The sequence below is a fragment of the Podarcis filfolensis genome, assembly GCF_964270895.1.
Source record: "Podarcis filfolensis genome assembly, chromosome: 13".
Lineage (NCBI taxonomy): Eukaryota > Metazoa > Chordata > Lepidosauria > Squamata > Lacertidae > Podarcis > Podarcis filfolensis.
The window spans coordinates 17,553,390-17,579,411 of NC_139615.1; the positions used below are offsets into that span (position 1 = coordinate 17,553,390).

Consider the following 26,022-nt stretch of genomic DNA (forward strand, 5'->3'; position numbering starts at 1 on the left):
CCCACAGTGACTCTCTGGAAATGTCCTAAGACAGTGAAGCGGCCATCACTGCTTATTGTGACAATCAATAATACATATTATACAGTGCTATTTTTCTGGAAAAAGAGGTGCCGGAACTCACCATGAACGCCTCCCTTGTTCTCTTATAATGGCAATGGTGCCTACATGAGAGGTGCCAGAACTGAGTTCCGGTGAGTTCCGGCTGAAAAAAGCCCTGATATTATACATTTTATATAATAATTATAAAATGTATAAAGAAGTGCTTTCTCCAGTCGGTCCTGATTCTACCATTAGTCCAATTATCTGGGTTATTGTATTCCTAGGACAGTCTAAAATTTACTGGGCCTGGGCCTCACAATCAATTAATCAGTCAATCAATCAATCAATCAATCAATCAATCCAATGAAGTAACAAGGGCTGTATCTGAGCCAAGGCTCAGCCCAGTTCCTTCCAAAAACAATTATGGTGATCCAGCCCCAAAGTATTCATAAAATGAATGTGTCCCCAAGCATGCGTAGACTACCTCTCTTTCACCACTGGGTCATTCTATCCAGGTCTGATACTTCTCTGCCTCACATTAACAACTTCCACAATGGGGCACCAAAATCAGGTGGAATCCAAGCACACATCTAGAGTAGCAATAGTAAATACCCTTATTAGGGAGTACACTGCCCTGAATACCGTAGAACATTTCTATTTAAATATACATGGGATTGCACTAGAAAGCTAAGTACATAGCTGTTAGCTTATTGAAGGGAGAGCAAGAAAATATACAAATGGGGCAGAATTATTTGTTTTGTGAACTGACATTTAAAGAATAAATTGTATCCTGCAACAAAATGTAAATATTACATCAGCATAAGGCTGTGTATACACCATATATTTAAAACACATGGCTTCTCCCAAAGAATCCTGGGAACCATAGTTTTTAAAGAGTGCTAAGAATTGAAGCTGTGAGGGATAAGCTATAGATCCCAGAATTTGTGTGTGTGCCCTTAAATGTATGGTGTGTACACAATGTGTACACAGTCTGTTAAATATTTTGTGAGGCGTTAACAAAGACATTTACACAAGTAATTCATTTCTTGTATGTTGATAGCTGCATGATTAATAGTATCAACAGTTGTAATCCAATTTATGGTTCCTAGCAATGGTAGAAAAAAATCACGAAGAAATTAAAGCTCAGATTACTTATGACAACTTATTTGCAGTTTAGGGTACTTTATTTTCCACAAAAGGGAAAAAGGAAAAGGGAGGACTGTTCTGGCAGCATATTCACTACTCCAGAATGTGTAACTATTTTTAACATACCCTTGAGGTGAGAAACTGGACTGTAGGATGGGCACTTCAAGATTCAATAACACACAAATCAGCATGAGTGCTCAATAAATAGGTAATCTGGAAGCGACCAAGGTATGGGAAGCTAATTATTTGCAGAAAACTCTGTAATGAAACAAAAATTAAAAGGGGGGGGGAGATTCCCTCCCACTCACATTAAATGGCTCAACATCTTGTTACACACCGCCCAATGTCTGAGCGGTGTGAGATTCCAGGGGTACCAGGCATGCTTACTAGGGTCTGTCTTTTCTTTTGGACAATGAGACACAGCAGAGACTGTGGCGTCTTTATGATATATGGTTTATTTACACATATATACAACCTAAGCCTAGCTGGAGAGAGTGCAGAACATTCACATCCTAAAAGAGCCCTGTTCCTTCCATTGCTGCAGCCTTTGATTGCAAGAGACCCTAAACATTGTGTCTCACTCTCTCTGCAGCAGAAAACAGATTACCCACCTCATGCTCTGCCCTATCCCCCCCCCAGTTTGCAAAAGGGACACTTTTTTCCTGTTTGCTTATATTATTGCCCACTACAACCCTGGAAACTTTCTCCTCCCAACTCTGGTACTATCTTTTGTTAATTACCTAGAGATCAGAGTGGAGTATTTCCTCTCTGTATCAGAGTATTTTGCCTTGTTGATGGTTTTAATTGGGATCAGGTGTTAAACAGGGTTGTGTTATTGCCCCAACTCTGTTCATTATTTTCATTGCGATGATCCTACACTTTGTCAAAGGGAAACTCCCCACTGGAGTAGAAATCATGTGTCGAACAGATGGAAAGCTCTTCAATCTGAGCAGGCTGAAAGCAAAGAGTAAGGTTACCGTAATTTCCGTCATAGCGCTTCAGTATGCTGATGACAACGTAGTGTGTGCACGCTCAGAGGATGACCAAGTCCAAACCATCCTAAATATCTTTGCAGAAGCTTACAAAAATATTGGCCTATCACTCAACATTCAAAAAACCAAACTGCTGCACTAACAAGTACAAAATAACCCCTCTGTAGCACCACAAATCCAACTCAATGGTGTAACACTGGAAAATGTCGATCACTTCTCCTACCTAGGCAGTTATCTTTCCACAAGGGCCAGCATTGATGCCAAAATCCAGCATCGCCTGAGCTCTGCGAGTGTGGCTTTCTCCCGATCGAAGTGCAGGGTGTTCGAGGACCGGGACATTCGCAGGGAAACCAAAACGCTTGTTTACAAAGCTATTGTACTACCAACCTTACTATATGCTTGTGAAACATGGACCACTTATAAACGCCATCTCCAACTCCTTGAAAGATTCCACCAACGGTGTCTCTGAAATTTTTTTACACATTACTTGGGAAGGCGGGTGAACTAATATCAGTGTACTGGAAGAAGCAAAGATCACCAGTGTTGAAGCAATGATTCTTCAACTTTGTTGGACTAGTCAGATTGTGCGGATGCCTGATGATCGTCTTCCAAAGCAACTACTCCATTCTGAACTTCTTCATTCTGAACTGGATGGAAAGCTTAATGCTGGTGGTCAACAAAAGAGGTTTAAAGATTGTCTCAAGGCAAATCTAAAAAAAATGTAGTACTGTATAAACACTGACAACTGGGAAACACTTTCCTGCGAGCGCTCCAGTTGGAGAACAGCCTTTACCAAAGGTGTCATGGGCTTTGAAGACACTCGAACTCAGGATGCAAGGGAGAAACGTGCTAAGAGGAAGGCACTCTTCGCAAATCCACACTGTGATCAACTCCCGCTTGGAAACCAATATCCCCACTATGGAAGGACGTGTGGATACAGAAAATTGGCCTCCACAGTCACTTATGGACTCATTGTTAAAACCGTGTTTATGGAAGACAATGTTACTCAGCTACAAGTGATCGCCAAAGAAGACTTAATGACAGGCCATCATCAGCCTGTTCTTCCAATAGCCCCCATCCAGCTAGCTCTGCAGGAGCTGGCCTGGCTCATTAGCAGGATCTAAATTTAATTCTTTTACTGAATTCAAAAATTATGGGTGACTTGCACTCACAAACTCTGGCACCCAGAACCTATAGCAATATTTAAATTTACTGTTAATGCAAAGTATACAATCCATAAACAATTTAAGATTTAAAACTGTGGGAAATTTTCCACAGTACATCTTCAAGATCACTTAATCCAGATTAGTGGCCTGCTCATACCCACTTACCTCCCTGCCATATTTATAGTCATGGTGTCTATAGATTGGTAAAAGGTTGGATTTTCTACTGCCTTTTAGTGCACCTTTCTGGATGAAGTTATTTATGACAGTTGTTTGTTTACTTATTTTTTTAATTAAATTTTCAGAAGTTTAACATATACACTTGAATATACTCTGTTTTCCACGGTGTTTTTATTTCTCCCCCTCTGCCACACCCTATCTTCTATCTCTTATACCATAACAATACTATAATAGCTTGTTTACTTATTTTAGTTCAACCCCTCTTTTCCATCCAGAAGGATCCCGAAGAGCAGGGGTTAAATAAATAAATAAGCAAATCATTATTGCTTCTATCCTGCTGGGCACTTAAAAATATTACATTCTTTTGTAAAGTATCTATTTCACCTTTCTGCATATGCACTCGAGATAGCCATGGTTACAGGACCAGAGTCTGTTAACTATTCCAGAATAATTAACATGCGAGTACAAGAGTGTGTGATCACGTATATATGTTCTTCTGGTGTAGAGTGGATGAGAGGTACGGGGAAGGGAAGGACTGGCAAGAGAAGAGTTGGAACAGGGAGTGACTGGATTAATTGCCTTTTCAATGAAAGTATTTATTTATCCAGAAAGTAAAGTGAAGCTCAAGGGCAAAAATGGAAATCATAGCACAAGTTTAAAAATAGTCCCAGACGGATTCCCACTAATTGCCTGGTTTACAAAGAGGCATCTGAATGAATAGGCAAGTGGTAGAGTAGAATTCAGGCTGCAAGGAGTGGCGGGGTGTGTGTACAATTTTTTTATCTTCTCCTACATTAAAACAAAAAACAAAACAAAACAAAAACCAACCAAAAATCTCCCTACAAGTAAAGGGAAACTATTAGCATATTAGAGAGAATGCTTATAGTCCAGGCTTCAAGGGCACTGCTAGGTACATTGCTAGCGTTATGAGAGAAGGGAGTAAAACCTTTTTCTCTCTACTTTCTCGTGTATAATTTTATACACTTCTATGCACGTCACCTCTTACTCACCTTTCCTCTGAACTAAAAAGCCCCAAATGTTGTAACCTTTCCTCCTCATAGGGGAGTTGCTTCATTCCCTTGATTATTTTGGTTGCCCTGTTCTGAATTTTTTTCCAACTCTACAATATCCTTTTTCAGGAGAGGTGACCAGATCCAATGCCCCACAGTAGATCAATGGCTACAGTATGTTCTCTCTCCACTGATGAAGGCAGCTGGAGAGGGAGAGTGCTGTTGGACTCAAGTCCTGCTTTCAGACTTCCCATAGACATCTGGTTGGCCGCTGTGGGAACGGCCAATGATGAACTCGGTAGGTCTTCTCATGTTGACAGACAAGACCTGGGACATGGGGCCACCCCATGTCTGCTTCCTGGTATACTATTTTTCTACTTGCAGGAATTTTTTGACAATGCGCAGGATCCTCCATCAGCATTCAGATGTAATATAGTCCATTCTTCCACCTCAGAATGCCAGCTACTCTGCATACACAGAGCAAAACTATCATAGAACTAATCTATCCCTTATTTCAGCTGATCCCCCAACCTGATTCTTGGACACCAAAAAAATTACAGGACTCCACTTTACAAAACCAAGCTCTGAGCACACAAGCAAAGCCATGGCAAAATTCAGTCAAAGCTCCACATTTTGGAGTATTGACAGATCAACCCCATCAGAGGTGTGACTCCTAATGAAAGTGTGCTAGTAAAATATAAATACTGCCCATTCACCTTGACTGGAACATGGGTTTAAGTATTGAATGACACACACATATAAAGGGAGAGCTAGAGACTTGCAATGTTGTGAGGTTCCCCAAGCAGAGCTGTCATCCACAACCAGAAACTTCAGTGCAGTGATGTACACCAACCCAGCTATCTGAATAGTCTGAGGCTGCCCTCTTATGTTAACCTGATTTATTCTGTGGGAGGGTAAGAAGTGACAGGAAAGGGCTTGCTTATAATGCTATTGCATCTCCCAGTTCCCAAGAATGTGTGCACTTTCTGTTTTAAGATTGCCTCCTTGCAACCCCTTTCCTCATCCATAACCATGAAGGCTAGAAACATAACTTGTCTGATTAAGAGTATCAAACTAGGATCTGGGAAGTCAAGGTTCAAATTCCCACACAGCTATAAGGTCAAACCCACACCATATATTTAAAGCACAATTTTACCATTTTAACAGTTACGGGGAATACTGGGAACTGTAGTGGGTTTTTTTTTTAGTGTGCTGGGAATTGTAGCTCTGTGAGGTCAGCACCCTTAAGAAAACTGTTCCTAGGATTCCCCATTACAGTTGAAGTAGTATAATAGTGCCTTAAATGTATGGTGAGGATTTGAAGCTCAGTAGTATACCCTAACCTGCCTACAAGGTTGTTATGAGGATAAAATGAGGAGACCATGTAAGCCACCATGAGCTCCTTGGAGGAAAAGATGGGCTATAAATACAATTATAAGTAAAAATTGACATGGAACCCTGCATTTTCCCCATATCAATATGGGAATTATATCCTGCCCTTCACTAAAAAGGCACAAAAAGAATATTGAATAAAAACGTAACATTCTAGTTTATGAATGTATAACTGGAAGGCAGCGGGGGAAGTTTATAATTTGCCAGTCGAGCAAAAAAAATACTCAAAATTACTAGTCATTTCTCCTCCATACAAAATTTCCCCTCAGTCGAGGGGCTGGTGCAAAGTTCCCCCTTTTTCCGAAGCAGCCCTCTTCCTGCCCCATCCAAAGCCTGTCATATTTCCCTTCGCGGTGCCTCATTATCTCGCAGCCCTCGCGAGCTTCCTTTCTGAAACAGTCTCCATGGCAACCAGCAGCAGTGGGACAAACTGAGGGAGGGATGTGGTTTGGCAAGGGCCATTGGCGATGGAAAGTTGCCATGGCAACCCTCCCGCGTCGTCGATCCTTTACGTACGTCGCCCCGCGCCCGCCCCGCGCCGGGCAGCTACGAAGTCTCACACTGCGCATGTGCCTAGAACTAATCTGGAAGGTGGTAGAACGAGAGGCTAGAGAGGGAGGGGGGGAGAAAGGAAGGAACTGTTAATTTCGCACATGCGCAGTGGGAATGCAGGCCTGTAAGGTAAAGGGATGGGCTTACCAGAAGGGGTGGGGCTTAGGGACTGCTGGGATCCTCTGTATGGTTTGAGTAAATCTGGAGAGGGCGAAGCAGGGGGACATTGAGGGGTTTGTGTGATTGTGAGATGATAATTCGGAGTCACGTGACTTTGCAGGACTTCCAGTGTGGCCTTCCAGGACATGGGGGACTTAGCACATTCAAAGGAATTTGGCATGACTTGTAGGGGTTGCAGTGTGACTGAGCCCCATAGCCGCATGGCAACATGGGGGGTTTAGCATGATCTACCAGGACCTAGGGGGTGGTTCAGGTGCCTTGGCATGGTTATAGAGAACTTTGGTGAGGTCAGGCTTTGGGGTCACCTGCTGGGTCTTTGGAGTAGGTGTGTACCTCCAAACACATTAGTATTGGGATTTTAGTATTACCTTTGTATCCTATTTTTCCTCCAAGGAGCTCAAGGTGGTGTATATGGCTCTTCCCTGCCCCTATGTAATCCTCAGAACAACCCTGTGAGGTAGTTTAGATTGATAAGACAATGGCTGGCTTAAGGTTGCTCAGTGAGCTTCACAGCTGAGTGGAGTTTTGAACCCTGGCCTGCTAGGTCCTACAGTCTAACCACTACACTGCACTGCCACATCCTGTTAGGGTCCTTGGAGCTGCTAAGCATCATATGCCCTCACAGGGTCTTAGCATGATCTTCAGTGATATTGGCATGAGCTGTGACCCTTCACTTGTTTGATACCTGAACTCTCATGTCCTGGATCTGGTACATTAAAGCTTTGGCATAACATGCTGGCAGTTGGTCATGGAAGCAGATAGGAGCTTTGGTGCATTTACTTGGTGCCCACCAACAATATACAATGCTAGTTAGGATTGCCATCTCTTTTTCTAACTGTCGCTGTGGTATGGAACACAGAAATTAAGCAGATGAAGCACTTCCTGAGGAGAAGGGGCGGGGACAGTAAATGGAAATATAGCTACTAAATTCCTGCTTTCTCGGGCTGTTGTGATTAGAAATGCACACAGCAGTAGTTGTAGGCAGCTGACGTTCTGACCTGAGAAATCCATGGAACAAGATGACCTGACAATTACGATGTTATGTCCTGGTAGAGCCTTAGGTACATCTCAAAGTATTAGGACCCTGTGTGGCATGGTGGAAAGTTAAAGGACTGTTGTATGTAGGGCTGGGGGGCAGGGATTGCAAAGTATAAGGAAGGGTAGGAAAAGGAGAAAAATGTGTCTAAACTAACCAGATGTTCCTAGATAAGCCTTTTCTCTGTGTGTTTGACTTTCATGACTTATAACTCATTATACCCTACTACCTTCCCAGTAGATTCAGAAGCTATTGCTCTATAACTCATACAAATTTAACCTCCCTTTATCTTTGAGAATTCAAAATAACTTGCTCTTTCTTGGGCTCTAAGACAGCAGTCTCATTTGAGCTCATTTGGATCTCGGGTCCACCATATCCTTCAACCCCTGCTTTACCTTATCAAATAAACCCTGGAGCCCTCTTCTACTTTTGCTCCCTGTTTTAGCTGGCCCCCTAGATTACCCTTTTAGAGAACCCAGGAATCCTCATAATGCCTTCCTAATCAGTTGTATGTAACCTGCTCTCTTTTTACTCTCCTCTTGCCCTTCCTCATTCATTAGGACTGGTGAAGAGCTGATGCATTTCCTGGAGACGGTTGCTAACAACTGAGTTGACAAAGGCAACGTGTGCTGCTGGCAGGAGAGCCCAGGAGTTTGCACCACAGCATCCCCCAAACAGATTGCCTATACATAAAGTGCATAGCTGTCAGAGTGGCTCTCCAGTAGAGAGCAAAGGTACTTCTACTTAATGCTTTTGGAGCGGGAGGTGGGGCTGATTAATCCAGTTCACAGATGCTGAGAAAGCTGCATTTTTATACAGATTTTGGATAAGAGGGTGTTTAGGTATAGTGGGAAAACGGGCATGGGATGAATTTGGATGGAAAGGGGAGAATGGTATGTATATGAAGAAGGATGAGGTAGATGTGTGATTTGAAAAGAGATGAGCGGATTTAAGTGTGGGCAAAATTTAGTGAGTGCTAATGCATTATGCTGCTTGCTGTGGTCGTAAAACTATTGGATGGGATATATTTAAGAAGTAACATGGTGTGTGTGTCTCTGTGTGTCTTGTGCTAAGTACCAGAGGTTATTCTGTTTCAGGAAGGGTGGTTCTACTAAGATGTTACTTACAGCAGCAGCATTTTTGTGGTCATTCAGCTGGACCACAAGAAAGCAATAAAGGCAACAAAGGGAAATGCTGCATGCACACCTGATTTTAGTTTAAATGTTCATTTTTAAAATGAAAAGTGGATTGTCCTTTTCACCACAAAGGCACCCACAGTGGAATTGTTTAAAAAACAACAACCACAAAACCCTCCAGCTCTGCTAATTACATTCATAGTTTTTCAGCCAATAAAATGTGAGGCGAAAGACGTGGGCATTACAAGGTTTGTACATCCTCTTTGTTACTGAGAAGTTGATCTATTAAGACACTAGTTTTAAGGGCTTGTTGTTACATAGTTGGCTGTTTCATTAGAGACTGCTTAAAAAGTTTTCACTCTGCAGCTGTATCGTGTATCGTGGCCTTGCCAGTGTTCATATCACTCACACTGTATGGCTTACCCCTTTCTTGTATTTTGCAGCCTTGCAAATACAGACCTTCCAAGTGTTGCTATTTTCCAGGGACAGTTCCAGATTTACAGAAGCCACTCCAGTTTTGATTTGATCCTGGAATGTCCTGCTTTTCCTTAGGATGTCCCTATTTTCATTGGAGAAATATTGGAGGGTGTGGTAGGGTGTCCCTATCTTCTTTGGAGCTATGTGACCCCCGAGCCAAGGAGATAAGTAACTATACAACTATTAGAAGACACCTGAAGGCAGCCCTGCATCGAGAAGTTTTTAAATGTTTAATATTTTATTATATTTTTATATATGTTGGAAGCTGCCTAGAGCGGCTGGGGCAACCCAGTCAGATGGGTGGGGTATAAATAATAAAATGATTGTTGCTGCTGCTGTTTAACAGGTTGACCCTGTTTTCATCAGAGAAATGTTGGAGGATATGCAGATAAGTCTGCACAAGTTTCTGGCCCACAACTTTTTTAATTGCTACCACCACCTACGTTAATCATTTGTTTTAAGTAATTTATATATTGCCATTTTAGCCCAAAGCCCCCCTAGTTTTGATGTCTTAACACTGAAAGAAAGAGGGAACTCTTGTAAAGCTTCCTGGGTATAGGCATCTTGAGGCAGTTCTCTGCCACCTCAGGCAAGCAGGGAAATGATTATATTTATAAGTCTGGGCTCTTGAACATTATTGGTACCTTTTGAAGTCTTTCAATACTTCTTAAGGAACTATTAGGTGAAGTCTCATGGTCACAAATACTCAAAGAGAAGATAATTCAAGATGGATGGGAGTTTTTAAAAGGTGAAATACTGAAGGCACAAATTGTCCCTCAGGTGGCACAATGGGCCAGTGTACCTGGCTGTTAACCAGAAGCTTGGTGGTTTGAACCCACCCAATGATGGCTGTGGGCAGGATTCCTGCATCGCAGGGGTCTGGACTAGAAGACTCTTGGGATCCCTTTATGATTCTATGATTCTGTGTAATGGATAGAAGTATCCTGGCTATTGCAGCAGAAGAGACTGCATATGAAGTACTGAGTTAGAATGAAGTTTATTTTTTTAAACCTGCCTTTCAAGGTGCATTGATCTCGCAAGGCCGTTTGCCAGACTCTAAAATACATGAAAATATAATTGCCAGGAACAAAGCAGAGCCCTGATTTAGATGCACGCAGCTGGTTAGAGGTTTTTGTGGCGTCGTGCACGCTGGTAGAATGAATGTCAGTTGGCGGGAGAAAATGTTGGATTGCCATTTTATATGTGTGCTTTAATTTGGATTTATTTCTGTTTTTATTCAGGGAGCTCAGAATACAGAATAGAGGTGTCTTGCTCCCTTGCCGTTAATTGTCCTAGCACCCCTGAGGTGTGGCAAGAGATGATGGCAAGTGTGGTGGAAAGATTTGTGGACAATCAAAGAAACATTATTCAGTGTAGCGTAGTGTAGATTAGTATCAAAATATTTGTTTTTTTATTTGCAGAATATGCAGAATATGGATGGATAGTTTTTCATAGTGTTGTGTTCATTGTTATAAATCAAGCACTGCTAGGAGTTCTTTTTGTTTTCCATTGTATTTCTTATCAATAAAAAAATCAGTGTGGCACAAGCAAATTTTTATTCTGAAAGCCTGGCCCAGAAAAAAAAACTTTGAGAACCACTGGACTAAGATGTAGTGACTGGCCATGGGCGTAGCCAGGTTTTTGTTAGGGGGGGAGAACTGATGTGATTGGTCAGTTAAGTATTTCTATTGTTTTACTTGATCTGGGGGGGACAGCTGCCCCCCCCGCCCCCCTTGGTTAAGCTCATGTGATTGGCCCAAGATCAGACTGGGAAATGGTGGGTCATGGTGAGCAGTGTTCCAACCTGGGTCTCCCCGTTCAAATGTTTTATGCAGTATGCTGCACTGTTTTTCATGAATGAGTTATTTTATGACAGTGATTCTCACCTGCTAGCCTCCCACTTTGTTTTATCATTTTTTCCACCAGCAGGAAGAAACTGAAGATGCCGTTCTTCAAATCTGCTTCAAGCCTCCGCTCAGATGGCAGTGACGTGGACTTGGAAGGCCTTGGTAAATTCCTATGGAGGGAAGTGAGGATAGCGCTGTAGGAACACTTGCATAGCCAGAATTTGCATTTGGGAATATTGTTGTGGGAAGCTTGTAACACTAGAGTCCCTGGATGCAGCTTGTGATGTGATCCCAGTGTCATTTGAATGGAAAATTCCCCCCACACACACACACATTGGAATAGGGAAACAGAAAGGTCATTCTCTGGCCCACTTTCTCCATTCAGTTTGCTGTGCACATAAAAGTCCCCTTGGATTGGATTAAGTCTCTCTGGATCCAAGACATTCTGTTTCTGACAGCTGGCCAGATGCTTTTGGAAACTCACAAGCAGAACATGGAAGTGACAGTCCCCATTTCGTCTCAAACATCTGGTATTTAGAGGTCTACTTTCTCTGAACAGGGAGACATCCTTTAACGATGATGGCCGAAGTCTGGATTTGGTGAGGGCTTGCCCTGATTTCGCTGAGCTCACTGCAATATTGTTTCCACCAATGTGATTATTCCAGGCTGAAATCCATATATATTCTTGCTCTTCCCATAGTGTTTTAGCGGCTGCTGTTTTCCCTCACAGCATCCTTCCACCCCCAAACTTTGTGAAATATCAGCAGAGCACTCTTGTTGTCTCACAGAGCAGTTTAAACTTTTGAAGTTTGGGGTTAGTGCAGGCTTTTCTGAATTGCTGCATGCTTTAATGCATTGACAACATGTGGATATTCAGCTGACGTTATGGCAAACGTTCTTGTGGTTAGGGAACTTCCCATGACACTTCTTAGCCTAAGTCTCTGCTATAAAGCCCCCATGTCATCATATATATATATATATATACACACACATATACATATACATATACACATACATATACACATACATATTTGGCATTTTTATAAAGGGTTTTCATGGACAATATTGCTGTGGTCTTAGGCCAGTGCATGTATGTAGAAAGCTATGAAACCAGCAATAATAAATATTTTTACTGAGAAGATTTATGCTAGTAGCTCACTGTCTGCAGTGAAATGTGTATAACTACATCAGACTCACTGAAACTGATCCCAGGTTGAAGCAAACTGAAGGTACCAGACAGTTCTGCAAAATAAAGCTAAGAGGGTATCTCCTTCTTTGACAGCTACATGAAATAATATATATTTCCTTTCAGTTTTTGCCAGGGTGACTAGGAAGGAGTTGGGGGATATTTTTCAAGCCAAGCAAAAATGTTGCTAAAGGGGACTGCTTTTGAAAGGGAGCAGAGGGATGAGAAATAAGGCCTTTGTATCCAAAGAATGAGGCCAAAGAGACAGAACCAGGGCGCCTTGGCTGTTTTCCACATGTCTTGGTTAGCTTGTAAGAATTACTCTTTGAACTAGGCCTCTTAAGTGAATGTTGGCTTTGAAAAGCAGCAGGGACTAAATTAAAGTAGCGGAGGTACAAATTGTCCAAATCCTTGCTAGCATACGGGGGACACATGTGGGCATGAGTCAGTGGCTTTGTGAGGATCCAGAGACTGAGTCATTCGCTTTGCTGAGAGTGAACAAAAAATGGCAGTCGAGGAACAAAACAAGAGCCTGTCTGTCGCCAAGGGACCAGGAGTCCATAAGGCTGGAGTGTAGAATAAAGGTTTGTCTGTTCTTGGCACTATTAGCACCTGATTAGAAAAGCAATCATGTCCTGATGAGGAGGGAACAGGTATTTCCTCGCTCCCCTGGCTGCCTCCCCTGAAAGACAGCACAGCCTCTTCTGTTCCTCAGTCCTTTCCTCATAAACTGCACTGAATGATTGGGCTCAGCACTGATCAAAGCATGCCACACATCAGGGCTTTCTAGATCAGGAGCGCAAAAGCAGCTCTACCAACTCCTCCCAGCGTCTTCCCAAGCTCTGAAGACTCAAGGATTCCCTGGGTCCAGGAACCTGATAGTGATCAAAGAGACCTATCATTTGGCTACATGGAGGTTATTGACACTTGTGTACTGTATGTGTTGTTTCTTCAGAGAATTGAAGGCTCTTTGAAAGAAGGATTGCTGTGTACATGAAGGCTGTGTATGCACCATACCTTTAAAGCACATTCTTTCCCTCAAAGAATTCTGGGCACTTGCATACCGCCCAACATTTATCCAATGAAAATAGGGATGTCCCATTCCTTAATGATAATTTCACTATTCATACCCCACACATCTGACTAGGTTGCCCCAGCACCTCTGGGAAGCTTCCAACATACATAAAAAGGTAATAAAACATTGAACATTAAAAAACTTCCCTATACAGGATTGCCTTCAGATGGCTTGGGGGTCAGATAACTCCATACCCTCCAACATTTCTCCAGTGAAAATAGGGACATTTTAAGGAAAAGTGGGACATTCCAGGATCAAATCAGAAACCGGGATGGCTTCTCTAAATCAGGGGCGTCCCTGGAAAATAGGGACACTTGGAGGGTCCACACTCACTGAGTTATAATTTTCAGCAACTCTTAACTAACCACATTGCCCAGAATTCTATGAGGAAAAGCATGTTCTCTGGCAGGCAGGTCTTAGAGGCTTTTTTATTGTTGCAGGAACCTGCGAAACCTGTTTGTTTAGAAGTGACATTGGGACAAAACCTGTGGGCATGTTCATGGAAAGTGAAGCCTCTCTCAAACCCCTTTTGGCTCTCTTAAAAACAGCTGTTTGTCTCGAGCCTAGCAAAGCCAACTGGAGCTCATTATATAAATGGAATACCACTGGTAGTCATTAAGTTGCTCATGATTGTGCTCATCAAATCTGTGCCAAACACAGCAGGGAGGTTCCCTTCTTTCTGTAATCCTGGACCACATTAGTCTCTGCCCTAATTCTTGCGCCAGGTGTGATAGGTGGGGTCTTTAAGAGAAGGCCATCATGCTGGACTTTCTAACCACCTTTCTTTCCTCTGTCTCCCCAAACCACCTGTTGCTTCACTGGCTTTGTGTTCCACTAGCCGAAAGCGAGTTAGCCAAACTCCAGCGCCAGTTTCGTCTCCTTGAAGGCAACCGTCATGCCTACGCTTTCGAATCCCATGAAATCATTCGCAGGCAGAAGTATGTATTCATCTCATACCCTTGCTAAAATTCTGGATCCCTTTTGGAGATCCCTTTTGTTTTTCCCTGTTCACAGCAGGAACGTCATGGTTGTACTGTCCTCTTACGCTGGAGATGGACATAGTTCTTTAGATAGCTGGAAATAGTCTGGGAGAGACCATCACAGTGTATGCATTTGGGTTTTGGAGGCTATACCAAATCCTGCAAAATATTTTTATTGGGGGCAAGAATGAGCTGATCCCTCTTTTACATCATATTCAGATTTCTAATAGAAACAAGCCTGTTGCCCATCACCAGCCTTAAATTGCTTTCATTGGACCAGTTGTCTAATCTTTAGTTTTCAGTTGTGCCACAATTTGATGAGAGAGTGGTATATAATCGCACTGAGGGGTGCTATCTCCTGTCCATTTTTCTTGGCACAGAGCACAGCCTGTCATCTCTTGTTCTGAAACATCCAGTTTTGGATTTGGGGAGCATTTGAATATTGTACATCCTACTGCAAGGAGAGAGCTGTAAGCTGAGCATTAAGAAATAATCCCCACCTCATGTACTGAAGCAGATACTGACTTAACACAAGGGCACATAGCAACTGATATGCTCCTGGCAACATACAGCTGACAATTGGTTTGGTCACATCAAGTGTGGACATGTTTGTGCATATAACCTGCCTTTCTTTAGCACATGCGGCCAAATTCCATCTCCCACAATCTAGCACATATGTGTACATGCATGTACAAACATTTTATTTTTTGCCATTATGCGCTTTTGCACGCTGACATGGTTTCAGATCTTCTACTTATGATTCTGTGTGTCCAACCTCTTCCTGCCCCTTTAGTATAAAATGTTCCCAGAGAATTTAGGATTCTTCTCTCTCTTCGTACTCTGGTTTAGATCACTTAATGAACATTACTCATCATCCCTGCCCCTGAGAACCTTGAAGTTCTGGCCTTCTACCCTGACCTACAAAACATAGTACTCTCTTTGTAGGGAAATCAGAAATTCTGCGTTCCCAACACTGCTTGTTTCATAGGGATAAAAAAGGCACAATGTCATCCTAAGGCCTGAAATCTATTGTGCCTTTTTACACAGAGCTGCTAACTCTTGAAGCCTGCTCTCTTTTGAGAGTATATCCTGTCCCGATTCCCCCCCTTCCCCGTTCCATCTTGTCCCATCCAGAGTTGGGGAGATGCATGCTCAGATTCAAATCGCCAGCTTTCCAGGAGTTTCTGTAGCAGTGTCTCAAAAGCTCCTCTGAGCTGGCGCTGCCACCAATCCCAACCAAAACTCACCAGCACACCTGCTGCCATGGCGCTCCCGTACGTGCCCACGCAGCTGTGTCTCGCCGTGTCATCCTGCCGCCCCTCAGAGTCTCTGCCCCTCTTCTCTTGGACAGGGCAGAGATAAAGCGCCTGGAGAAGGATAACAAAGAGCTGCTACAGAGGCACGCTGTGGCTGAGAGCAAGGCCAACGCACAGCAGGAAAAGGTCCACGGTGACACTCTCCGTTCCTTGTTGGGACAGCGGGATGAAGTGAAGCAGCAAATAATTCAAGAGAAGAAGCAGGTAGCCCTGCTTGATAAAGAGGTATGGAGAAGGGAGCTAAGTACCAAGTTGCTTGGCATTTATTGATGTGAAGTAGTGTCCTGAGATAGGATTTTGAAGCTTTCCAGGTGGGGAGGGGAGTATAATAGCAGGTACAGAGAACAAGTAGCGTGAAGTGAGGCCCTGAGAGCAGAATGGAAGTCTCTAAGAAAAAGATTTTTTCCTTCACCTGCCCCCCCCCAAAAAAAACAGGCAAAGAGAAACTCTAGAAAGGAGAGGAGGAACTTTTGGGTTAAAAATGGGTGTGGGGCTTTAAAAAATGCAGAGGGAATTGGCAGCTAGGACTTGAGGGTTGAATTCATTAGAACAGGAGATCCAAGAGCCAAGGATTCTTTAGTCCTATCCCAAATACTAGTTTCTCATCCCATTTCCCTGCTTTCATTCTTCATTTCTGACAGATCGAAAACTGGAACAAGCATTTGACTGACCAGAAGCTGGTGGTGGGCACTGGGACCCTGATCCAGGAACAGAAGGGCAACTTGCTGAAGCGGATAGGAACAGTTGAGAATCAGCTTGACCGGGTAAAAATGGTTGCAAGTGCCCAGGGTTTCTGAGAGCCAGGATTCTTGGCTTGTCTTTAGTTTCTCACTCCACTTTTCTATTTCCAGACCACCACAGAATTCAATTCTCAGCTCGTCTTGAATTCACAGCTACGTGAGGATCTAGAAATTCTCCGGCTTGAACACGATCGCTTTGAACAGCTTTATAAACGTCTAGAGACGGTACATTCACACTAGGAGGAAATTGAGGAGAGTTGACAGGATGTAATTGCCCAAGAGAGTTTCTGAGAGGGACTGGAGTCGTGATATAGACTAATGAAGGTTCTGTTATAGAATTGTGAGATCTGGTTGCTTGGAGAGAACTCCAGCATGGAATGGAAGGATATGATTGACTGTTGAGAGTGGTATTAAAAAATATATCAAGGCTTTTTATTGGCTGGGAGAGAATCACAAAGCTAAACCATGCATTTTGGAAAGTACCGTATTTTTCGCTCTATAACACGCACCCGACCATAACACGCACGTAGTTTTTAGAGGAGGAAAATCCGTAGGCATGCCACCCGTAGGCATTCCCTCCATAACACGCACAGACATTTCCCCTTACTTTTTAGGAGGAAAAAAGTGAGTGTTATGGTGCAAAAAATACGGTATGTTTTTTCTTATTAAACTAGGGATTGTAACTGACCAACTAGATTCTGACAACAAAAATTATGATGCCCCCTGCCTTATTCCTATCCTCTTGGACCTAAGGATTTCTGATTCTTGGGTTTGACAGGGCAGGGTCTGAAGGCCAATTCACAGGACCTCTTTAACACTTGCAGATTCATGTGGAGTTTAAATCTATGGACTGTGCTTCTGCTATGGTGTGGATGACAATGGTTAGGAAAGAAGGGAAGAGCTGTTGTGATTGGGCTACAGTGAGGAGATAGAACTTTGTGAACAGGATAGTACAGCTGTGTTGCAATTAGGGACTAGATCTGAATGCTTCCTCTCTCTCCCTCTAGGAGCTGTTGGAAACTCGTAGAGCCATTGGCGCAGTCATCAGCACATCCTCTGCAGCCTACGAAGCAAGGTTAGGGGAAGGGGAGTACTCAAGCACGGTGGGGCAGGGAGGAGTGTCCCTGCAGAAACCTTGCTCATGTTCATACCCTGGTTCTTCATTGCTCTTCCATTGTCCTGCTGCCTCCACCCATTCATGCACTGTGACAACTTAATCAGCAATAGCCATGCTCCCTCCAAGTCCTAGCTTCTAAGCATCACTCTAATATAAAAGACGCGGGTGGCGCTGTGGGTTAAACCACAGAGCCTAGGACTTGCCGATCAGAAGGTCGGCGGTTCGAATCCCTGTGACGGGGTGAGCTCCCGTTGCTCGGTCCCTGCTCCTGCCAACCTAGCAGTTCAAAAGCATGTCAAAGTGCAAGTAGATAAATAGGTACTGCTCCAGCGGGAAGGTAAACAGCATTTCCGTGCGCTGCTCTGGTTCGCCAGAAGCGGGTTAGTCATGCTGGCCACGTGATTCGGAAGCTGTACGCCGGCTCCCTTGGCCAATAAAGCAAGACGAGCGCCGCAACCCCAGAGTCAGCCATGACTGAACCTAATGGTCAGGGGTCCCTTTACCTTAATATAAAAGACAGGGCTATATATCCTGTGGACTAAAATGGAAATTCTGCTTCAGGGAAACAAAAATTCTGCACCAGGAAAAGCAGGATTCTGTGACCTGTGCAGCAAGCCTGAGGAACCTTTTTGGCTCTGTAGGTCAGATCCAAGCCACACAGTCCAAATTTGACATGCAGGCATGGCTACTGATGTCACATAGTTGGGACTTCACAGCAACACCCAAAGCTTGCAAAGAGCGTTGCACAGTGCTTAAAAGAATGCGAGGCTTTACCAAACCGTCAGGTGATGGGGTGGTAGAGCCAAAGCCTGCTTTCCTTTTCCAGTGCATCAAGGAGTGCACTTTGAGGCTCTTGATTGCACATCGGCACCTGCGTTTTCCATTAGAGTGGACCAGGCCATTAGCCCATTGAACACAATGCACTCTCAGTCCTGACTTACGGCCGCTCTCCAGTATCATGGACTGAGGCCTTTCCCAGCCTTTTCTACCTGAGATTCCGTAATTGGAGATGGCAGCAGTTGAGCACAGGTCCTTCTGCACGCAGAGATGTTTTATGCCGGGGGAGCTGTGGCCTCTCCTAAATGGTGAAGTAATATCTGAAACAAGGACTTCCTGCCTGTCACTCACGCTCTTCATCTTTAAGCTAGATTTCAGGGGTGGTGAAGGAATGGGGATAAGAGCATGAAGAAAAGTTGGGAAGTGGAATTGCTGGTGGTTCTCTCTCACATATCCAAATCTTGTCCCCATCCCATTTGTCCACTGGGGTAACTATAGGGATGAGGCACATACGCGCCTAGGCCAGCTGCAGGACAAGGCAAAGAAAGATGTAGCGCAGTATGAATCGGAGATGAAAGAATTATGCCGCCAGATAGAGAATGACCAGCGCTTGAATGATTTCATTTCCGTCAAGCTGCAGGAGAGGACATTGACGGAGGAGGCACTAAAGGCCAAGCAAAAGAAAGGTTTGTTTGTGTGTGTCATGTATGATTAGGGGCTATTTATTGAGTCATTCATTCATTCCCACATGCCCAGAAGTGGTTTTGTGGCAAGACAAAACAGGTACAGAACAAATAGAAACTAAGCAATGGCTCAGGTGGCCTCAGTGATTTGGAGTGCCAGTTTCCAGCTCTGGCTCGTTTGTTAGCCATGGACCCTTTTGGACAGAAATAACTTGGACATTGTTACCCATGCTCTGGCAACTTCAGAACTGGATTATTGCAACATGTTCTCTGTAGGGCTGCCCTTGAAGATGACTTGGGAGACTTCAGCACGTCCAAAAGACAGCTACTGGCTGGGGATCCATTTAGAACTCACATAGCCAGTTTCAAAACAGGTGCATCGGTTGCCAATTCATTTCTAGGCTCAGTTCAAAGTGCTCATGCTAGGATTTAAAGCTTTAAATGACTTAGGCGTCAAATGTATGTAAGACCCGCTTGCTTCCCTACAGACCTTCTCCAGGATTTAGAATGTTGTAGGGTAGTTCTGCCATCTTCAACAGTTGAGGGGGACAGCCCAGGAGAGGGCATTATCTGTGGCAGTTTTAGACTATGTTCCCTTCCCACAGATGTGTGTCTTGCACCTTCACCATGTGGTTTTCATCATTTGCTGAAGATGCACCTCTTTATCCTGGCCTCTGACGCCTGAGATACATATCTCAGGGTCCACCCTATTCTCTTAATTGTATTCTGTTTTAACTGTTCTTAATGTTATATTTTTAAATTGTTGTAATCTGCCCTGGGAACTCACGGTGAAAGGCAGTTAGAAAATCAAGATGTCCTGAATAATAATACGTAATGAGCAAAACTAAAAGTTATGTATTAAATTCCACAAAAGCTTGTAGTAAATTCCCCCCACAATAGCAAGATCTGTTTGGATCTACAGAAGCAAAATCACCATACAGTATAACTTACCAACAGCAGATATCACCAGCAGCCAAGAACTGCACAATCAGACGCTTGTGAGAAAAGGGCCAGTCTTTGCTTCTTTGTCTGGTGCCAGAAGTATCCCTTGGCCTTTGGGAGGCAAGCGTGTGTTGTGGTTTATAGTGGAACAGCTCAGAGCCAGGACTTCTGGCTTCTCTGGGAAGAATTTTGTGAATTAAAGCAGAGGATCTTGGGGGTTAATACCTAATCAATCTGTGTTATCTTCAGTAACCCCCAAAACACACACACACACACACATTTTAATGAACTTTTTTGTATTCAGAGAAATAGTTGGCTAAAGAGTATGGCTGCAGCCCAATTAAAACATTTTAATAAGTTATCATGTGAGTTTTAATAAATTATCATGTGAGTTTGATTTAAATTCGCATGTGGGTAAAACAGTATTTCTAAAGCAATCTGCCTACTTCCTTTGGCATAGCAATTATTAACAGTAATTGGGTCAACGGCAAGCCATTGCTAAACAGACTATAGCTTACTGAAAAGCAGCAACAAACCACCACTTATGGTTTGTTTCTCTCCATGCAAATCTTCCAACGCTCACCTTCATGGGGATTTCTCTATTTCTCTTGCCGTGAGAGAAGGAGAAAACCTTTTTTCCATGCCACGCATAATTTTATAAATGTCTGTCTTGCCGCCTCTTGTGCCCCTTTTCTCTAAGCTAAAAAGCCCCCAGTGCTGCAACCTTGTCATAGGGGACATCAACCTTGCTTTCTTCGTGTGGTTTGTTGGAGGAGAATCGAGCCACGAGCGCTGGTTTACACGTCACATCTTGCTTCCTCTTGCGGTTTATAATAATTGAAATGTTGCAGCTTTGGTCAAGACAAGTGATTAAAAAAGATGGGCGGCTTTTCCACTCCTTTAATGCATGTCTCTGATTGAGGTGGGGATTCACATGACTTTGAGGTTGCCCTAGGAACCGGGGCTCCTAGATTCTCTTTATTTTCAATCAGAGGAAGAGTCCAAACGGAAAGACCCCGAGGAGGAGATGCTTGAATCTTTACACACCACCGTGGATCAAGTCCTGGAACTCACCGACGCGCCAACCTTGGATGCTGCATTGAATATATACGTGCAAGGTGATAGGCAAGGCAGGGGGCTGCAATGGGAGAGGGTCCATTTTCCTTTTGAACCATGACTGTCCTCTGGGTCTTTTTGGCTCAGGAAGAACAGAATGAGATCTGGGACCTTACCCTTTATAGGGACTTCCCTTGAATCAGTTTGGGTACTGGCTGGTTCAGGCAGTGGGATGCGAGTTAAGATCTGCTACCGATGTTTTTCTTTCCCACTTCAGAGGAGGAACGGAACTTTGCTCAGTTCAACTACGTCAATGATCAGAACGATCAGAAGGAGCAGATATGGGAACAAATCACTGAGGTTAGTGCTGTGTCTTGGTTTCCCCTCCCCCCCATTACAATTTATCATAGAATTAGTGATATTCGTGCAAGCAAGTTTTTTTGAAGTCTCTACACAATGCTGTCATCATCACAATGCCAGCCCATACTTCCCCACCCTCTTCCCCAATTCTTCCAACCTTTGCTGCTGTTAGCAAGCAGGGATTCCTGCCGCATCTTGCTGAACGAGGCTGAAGTTTGCTTCCTGGTTCCCAGTTCCTTATTCAACAGAAGTGCAGAAACAAGTAGTATGTGTCCCCACCATATAGATTTAAAGCATGCGGCTTGGGGACGACGACTGTAGTTTGTTAAGGGTGCTGGGGCAAACTAGAATTCCAAGATTCTTTGTGGAAAGCTATGTGCATTGAATCTGCTTTAAATGTATGCTGTGGCTGCCCTCTGCTTACCCAAATACACCTTGGGCTGCACCACATTGCATCAGGGCTCTTTCCCTTTTGAGATGTCCTAGCACCACAGTGTTATTTTTGCACAAGCTTCTTTCAGGAACGATGCCCTCCCACCCTCTTATCTCTTATTTGCGCCTTGTTTTTGCCAACCTCCTGTAATAGTGAAATTAATGACGACCCCCCCCCCCCGCTTTCTCCATCTTGCTCCTCCACTCTTCTAGCTCTACCATGAGATACAGGAGGCGCAAAAGCAAAGTGCCCAGGACGAGGGAGAGCAGCTGTTGCGGCTCAAGGAGGCTGAAGCGCAGCAGGAGGAAGCTGTGAAAGAGGCGAACCGGATTGAGCTGGCATTGAAGGGTCACCACAAGATTTGGGAGCAGCTCAAGAACGGTAAGCAGGGACTGTGTTTGTGTGCCAGGAAGAGAAAGATGGTGGAGGCACCATTGTAGGAACTGGAAACATGTTCTGAAGCTTTCCTTTGCAACCTGCTGAACTTGGGGCTTGGTTTTGTCTTTGCACTGAAAATGTAGATTCTCGGGATGCCCCTTTTCATAGCAGTTGCTGAGCTCTCGCAGCAAGGAATCTGGCCAGCGCTTGATTGATTGATTGATTGATTGATTGATTGATTGCACTTACATGCCACCTTTTTCTCCAAAGAGCTCAAGGTGGCATACACAGTTCACTCACTCCACATTTAATCCCCACAACATCCTGTGAGGTAGGTTAAGCTGAGAGGCAGTGGCTGGCCCAGGGTCACCCAATGAGCTTCATGTCTGAGGAGGGATTTGAACCCTGGTCTCCCATGTTCTAGTCTGACACTCTAACCACTACACCACACTGGCTCTCACTATTGGGCAGGTTTGAGTGCTAGGCTAGCACTACACAGATAGTGGAGGATGAGAGGCTTCACTTTCTAACAGCGAATGCCAGTGCCCAGCCCTGGTCACCAGGCCCTGTTACGTTCAGCACCATTATTTTTTTAAAAAAGGAAGATGCGGTTGTGGTTCCTTGCCAGTAGTTGGGATAGTGGTGGGGAGGGAAATAGCTCTGTGTTCTGGTTTGAAAAGGCTGTATGGGCCTGATGCAGTCCATAGACTCCCTTGAGGAACAGGATGATCAGCCAACAGGCACAGCTAGTCACAGAAAATAGCACAGATCCTGGCTGTATCATCCTCAGCAGACAGATAAGCTTGAGGCGGGGGGAGGTCTGAAAGGCAAAATTGGAAGAGGGAGAGAATATCATTTTGTCAAAACAGTAATACTCAGGCTTATCCTGTGGAATTGGTTGCCAGTAGGTGTGGGACAAAGGAAAAAAATTCTTTTATTATTTTTATTTCCCATGCAATGTGTAATTAGGACTGAAGACAAACTGCAGCATTTAAGAAAGCTGAGTGATTTTAAGAGGCTTTCCTTTCCCAATGGACCCTTCTTTCAAATTGCCTTCAGCTTTCTGGGAAAACAGACAAAAGAAAGCTGTCACCTGACTCCAGCCTGTCTCTTGGAATTCATAGTCACAAGATGGGCTGATGGCTGGCCAGTTGAAGATAGCTTCCAAAGAGCCATGTAGACAAAAAGTACAGAACATGCAGGGCAAATCTGCACTATCATATCCTGGCTCAATAAGCCAGGATGTGAATGAGTGTTATCTGCCGCTTCGCTCTGCCCACAAGTGAGCAGCTGAACAAGCCAGGACTCAGCTATCAATTATAGCTTCCCATAGGGTTGTTGAGGAATTCTGATGGGAATGGGGGTGGAAATTGCCAGTGCTCATTTATACATCCCATGCCAGGGATGGAAAGCAATCTCGCGAATATGAGCGGTATTTGTTGCTGCCATTTAAAGCTTGCAAAAGATACACAATTGATGACTCTCCCTCCCGCTTTGCATCATGTTTCCTTTGCAGTGCAGCGAATGGTGTGAAATAATGCCAGAAGTTCTGTCAAGTTCCACCACAGTGGACAGTGAGCTGAATAACATAGGGGTTGGTTTTTTTGCTTGTCAGAAGCCAAACTGCAGTGGAATGGAAACAGCGTTGCATGCAGCAAACGCAGGTTGGAACAGAAATCGATGGCTTCTTTCTCACTTCCTGACATGCGCGAACCTGGAGGCTATGGTTGATTGCTTACAAACTAGCCAGGATATTAAGCCATGGCTTAAAGTTGATTTTAAGACCCTGGCTGGTTTGTAAGCCATTCACCATAGTTTCTGGGTTTTCAGATAATGGGCAGCTATGATAGACAGCTGGGTCCTGGCTTGTTCAGCCGCCTGCTTGCTGGGCTGAGGAAAGGAGCTGCCTGGCACCTGCGAGCAGCAGTAGCTCATGCATATCCTGGCTTATTAAATGCCAAGATAAGACCATGCAAACCAGGCCACCATTTATCAAGTTGACTCTTAGGAGGGCTGGAGCTACCATTGCCTTGGGCAGCGAATTCTGTGTGTCATGAAAGAGCAGAAAAATGATAAATCATTTATTATTATTATTATTATTATTATTATTATTATTATTATTATTATTATTATATTTCTGCTCCCAGGGAGAGGTGTTTATTTTGGGGGATGGGGTGTTGTCTCATGTGCAGAATAATTTGGCGAGCCTTAGGTACTGGGCACCTTGAATTGGGGAAGGGGTGCCCCCAGACACTTATCCAGGTTGACCTCAAGACTTCCAGGCTCTCTAGGAAGTGAGTGGAAATGAGTGCTTGAAGTTAAGAGCTGTGTGGGTGGGCAGGGGTTCATTCATTTTGCTTTCTTTCCTCCTCTCAAAGCAATCGAGGCTCTCTTTTGGAAACTGCAGTGTGACTACTCAGTGCTGGAAAAGAAGCTGGGGGGGTCGACGACTGCCCAGGACGAGAACGTTGCGATCTACCTGGGCTTGATTGAACAAAAGACCAACCAGCTGTTGGCTATGTATTCTTTCGCCAAGGCTGAGGTATGCAGGGTGGATGGGCAGGACACAACAACAGGGGCAGGAGAAAAGGATGGCTCAGGGATCATGGAGAAAGGGAGAGGAGAAGACAACCTTTTGACTCACTTCTCTGAGTCCAATTCCCTGCTGCAATTACCGTGTGCAAAATATTTTACTGAGAGTGAGAACCCTTATCGATTTTGCAGGACAAACCTGCTTGCAAATCTTTCCTGTTGAATAGTCTAGGGTTTTAATCCCATTCTGATATAACTGTTCGTATGTGTTCCTTTCAAAATGTCCTGGTACAGAGGGAAATTACTTTGCAACTCTGCAATGGAGTCCACAGGGCTTGAAAGCATGATATTACTTTTGCTTTGCCAGCCTCATTTCAAATCCCTTAACACATTTACTTTTATTTTATCAAATGCATTTCTGCAATTGTGAGGGTTAGTAACCTTTTAAAAAAACTGAAAACCAAAATTCTCATATTAGCTGCAGCTAGCGAAGTGACTCGGTTTTTAATTGATCTAGTAGGAAGAATAGATAGATCTGGATTAATAGGTGGGGCAGTGTGGTTGACCTCAGGCTGTTTTATTTTAAATCTCTACTGGGAGGGGAAGCAATCAATAAACCTTGCCTCTTCTTTTCTCAGGAATATGATCGGCCCTACGACACTCTGGAGACAGTGCAACTGCTTCTGGGGCAGAAACCTGAGATTCGGGCACAGCCTATGCTTGTTCGGCCACCCACTGCTGGGTAAGGAGACCTGCCTAACCCCACATGAACCTGCCTGTATGTTTAAGATTTTCTGTATCAACCTGTTTTGGACTACAGTTCCTATCAGCTCCTGCCAGCCCAGCAGCTGGAGGTTACTGGGTTGGCAAAGGGTATTCTATACTGAGATCATGGAAAGTTCAGATATTTTGGGTTGCGGTAACAAGGAAAATTGGAGGGCATAGGATATGAGTTTATGAAGGGACCTCATGGTTATGTTATTAGGAAAACTGAATTAGCATATGTTAAGGGAAGATGTTAGAGAATATTGTTATGAGTGTGTATTCTTTTTGTAATGGCTTTAGCTGTCCAGTTTAACTGCTCATCAGCATCTCAAAGAATGAGCTAAGTGATGATTCTGTCTGGGAAAATGGGGTAGGTGTCGTCGTGCATGTGGAGGAGGACTTAAACACGTTGCAGAGTTCCCAAAAAATAGACTAGAGGCAATTGTATTTCACCCAGCAGAGCTTTACTGCTACTGAAGGCAAATGAGCATAATGGTCACAAATCCAATACATTCAGAATTGGCACAGTCCA

The 26,022-nt window shown here is 43.9% G+C and overlaps 2 protein-coding genes across 2 annotated transcripts in view; one reads left to right on the top strand and one right to left on the bottom strand.

Annotated features, from left to right (window-relative positions):
* EMP3 (epithelial membrane protein 3 (MAM blood group)) overlaps positions 1 to 11,320 on the bottom strand; it is a 23,520-nt gene extending 12,200 nt beyond the window's left edge. The window contains exon 1 of the mRNA XM_083584120.1: positions 11,190 to 11,320. The gene's annotated coding sequence lies outside the window, so the exon portion shown is untranslated. The remainder of the gene's footprint in view (positions 1 to 11,189) is intronic.
* ODAD1 (outer dynein arm docking complex subunit 1) overlaps positions 8,366 to 26,022 on the top strand; it is a 23,377-nt gene continuing 5,720 nt past the window's right edge. Inside the window, exons 1-13 of the mRNA XM_083584093.1 lie at positions 8,366 to 8,424; positions 11,230 to 11,312; positions 14,250 to 14,349; positions 15,743 to 15,932; positions 16,349 to 16,471; positions 16,559 to 16,672; positions 17,455 to 17,522; positions 18,840 to 19,027; positions 20,959 to 21,084; positions 21,300 to 21,382; positions 22,028 to 22,196; positions 24,572 to 24,735; positions 25,364 to 25,467. Coding sequence (XP_083440219.1) covers positions 11,246 to 11,312; positions 14,250 to 14,349; positions 15,743 to 15,932; positions 16,349 to 16,471; positions 16,559 to 16,672; positions 17,455 to 17,522; positions 18,840 to 19,027; positions 20,959 to 21,084; positions 21,300 to 21,382; positions 22,028 to 22,196; positions 24,572 to 24,735; positions 25,364 to 25,467 — 1,496 coding nt within the window. The 5' untranslated portion in view covers positions 8,366 to 8,424; positions 11,230 to 11,245. The remainder of the gene's footprint in view (positions 8,425 to 11,229; positions 11,313 to 14,249; positions 14,350 to 15,742; positions 15,933 to 16,348; positions 16,472 to 16,558; positions 16,673 to 17,454; positions 17,523 to 18,839; positions 19,028 to 20,958; positions 21,085 to 21,299; positions 21,383 to 22,027; positions 22,197 to 24,571; positions 24,736 to 25,363; positions 25,468 to 26,022) is intronic.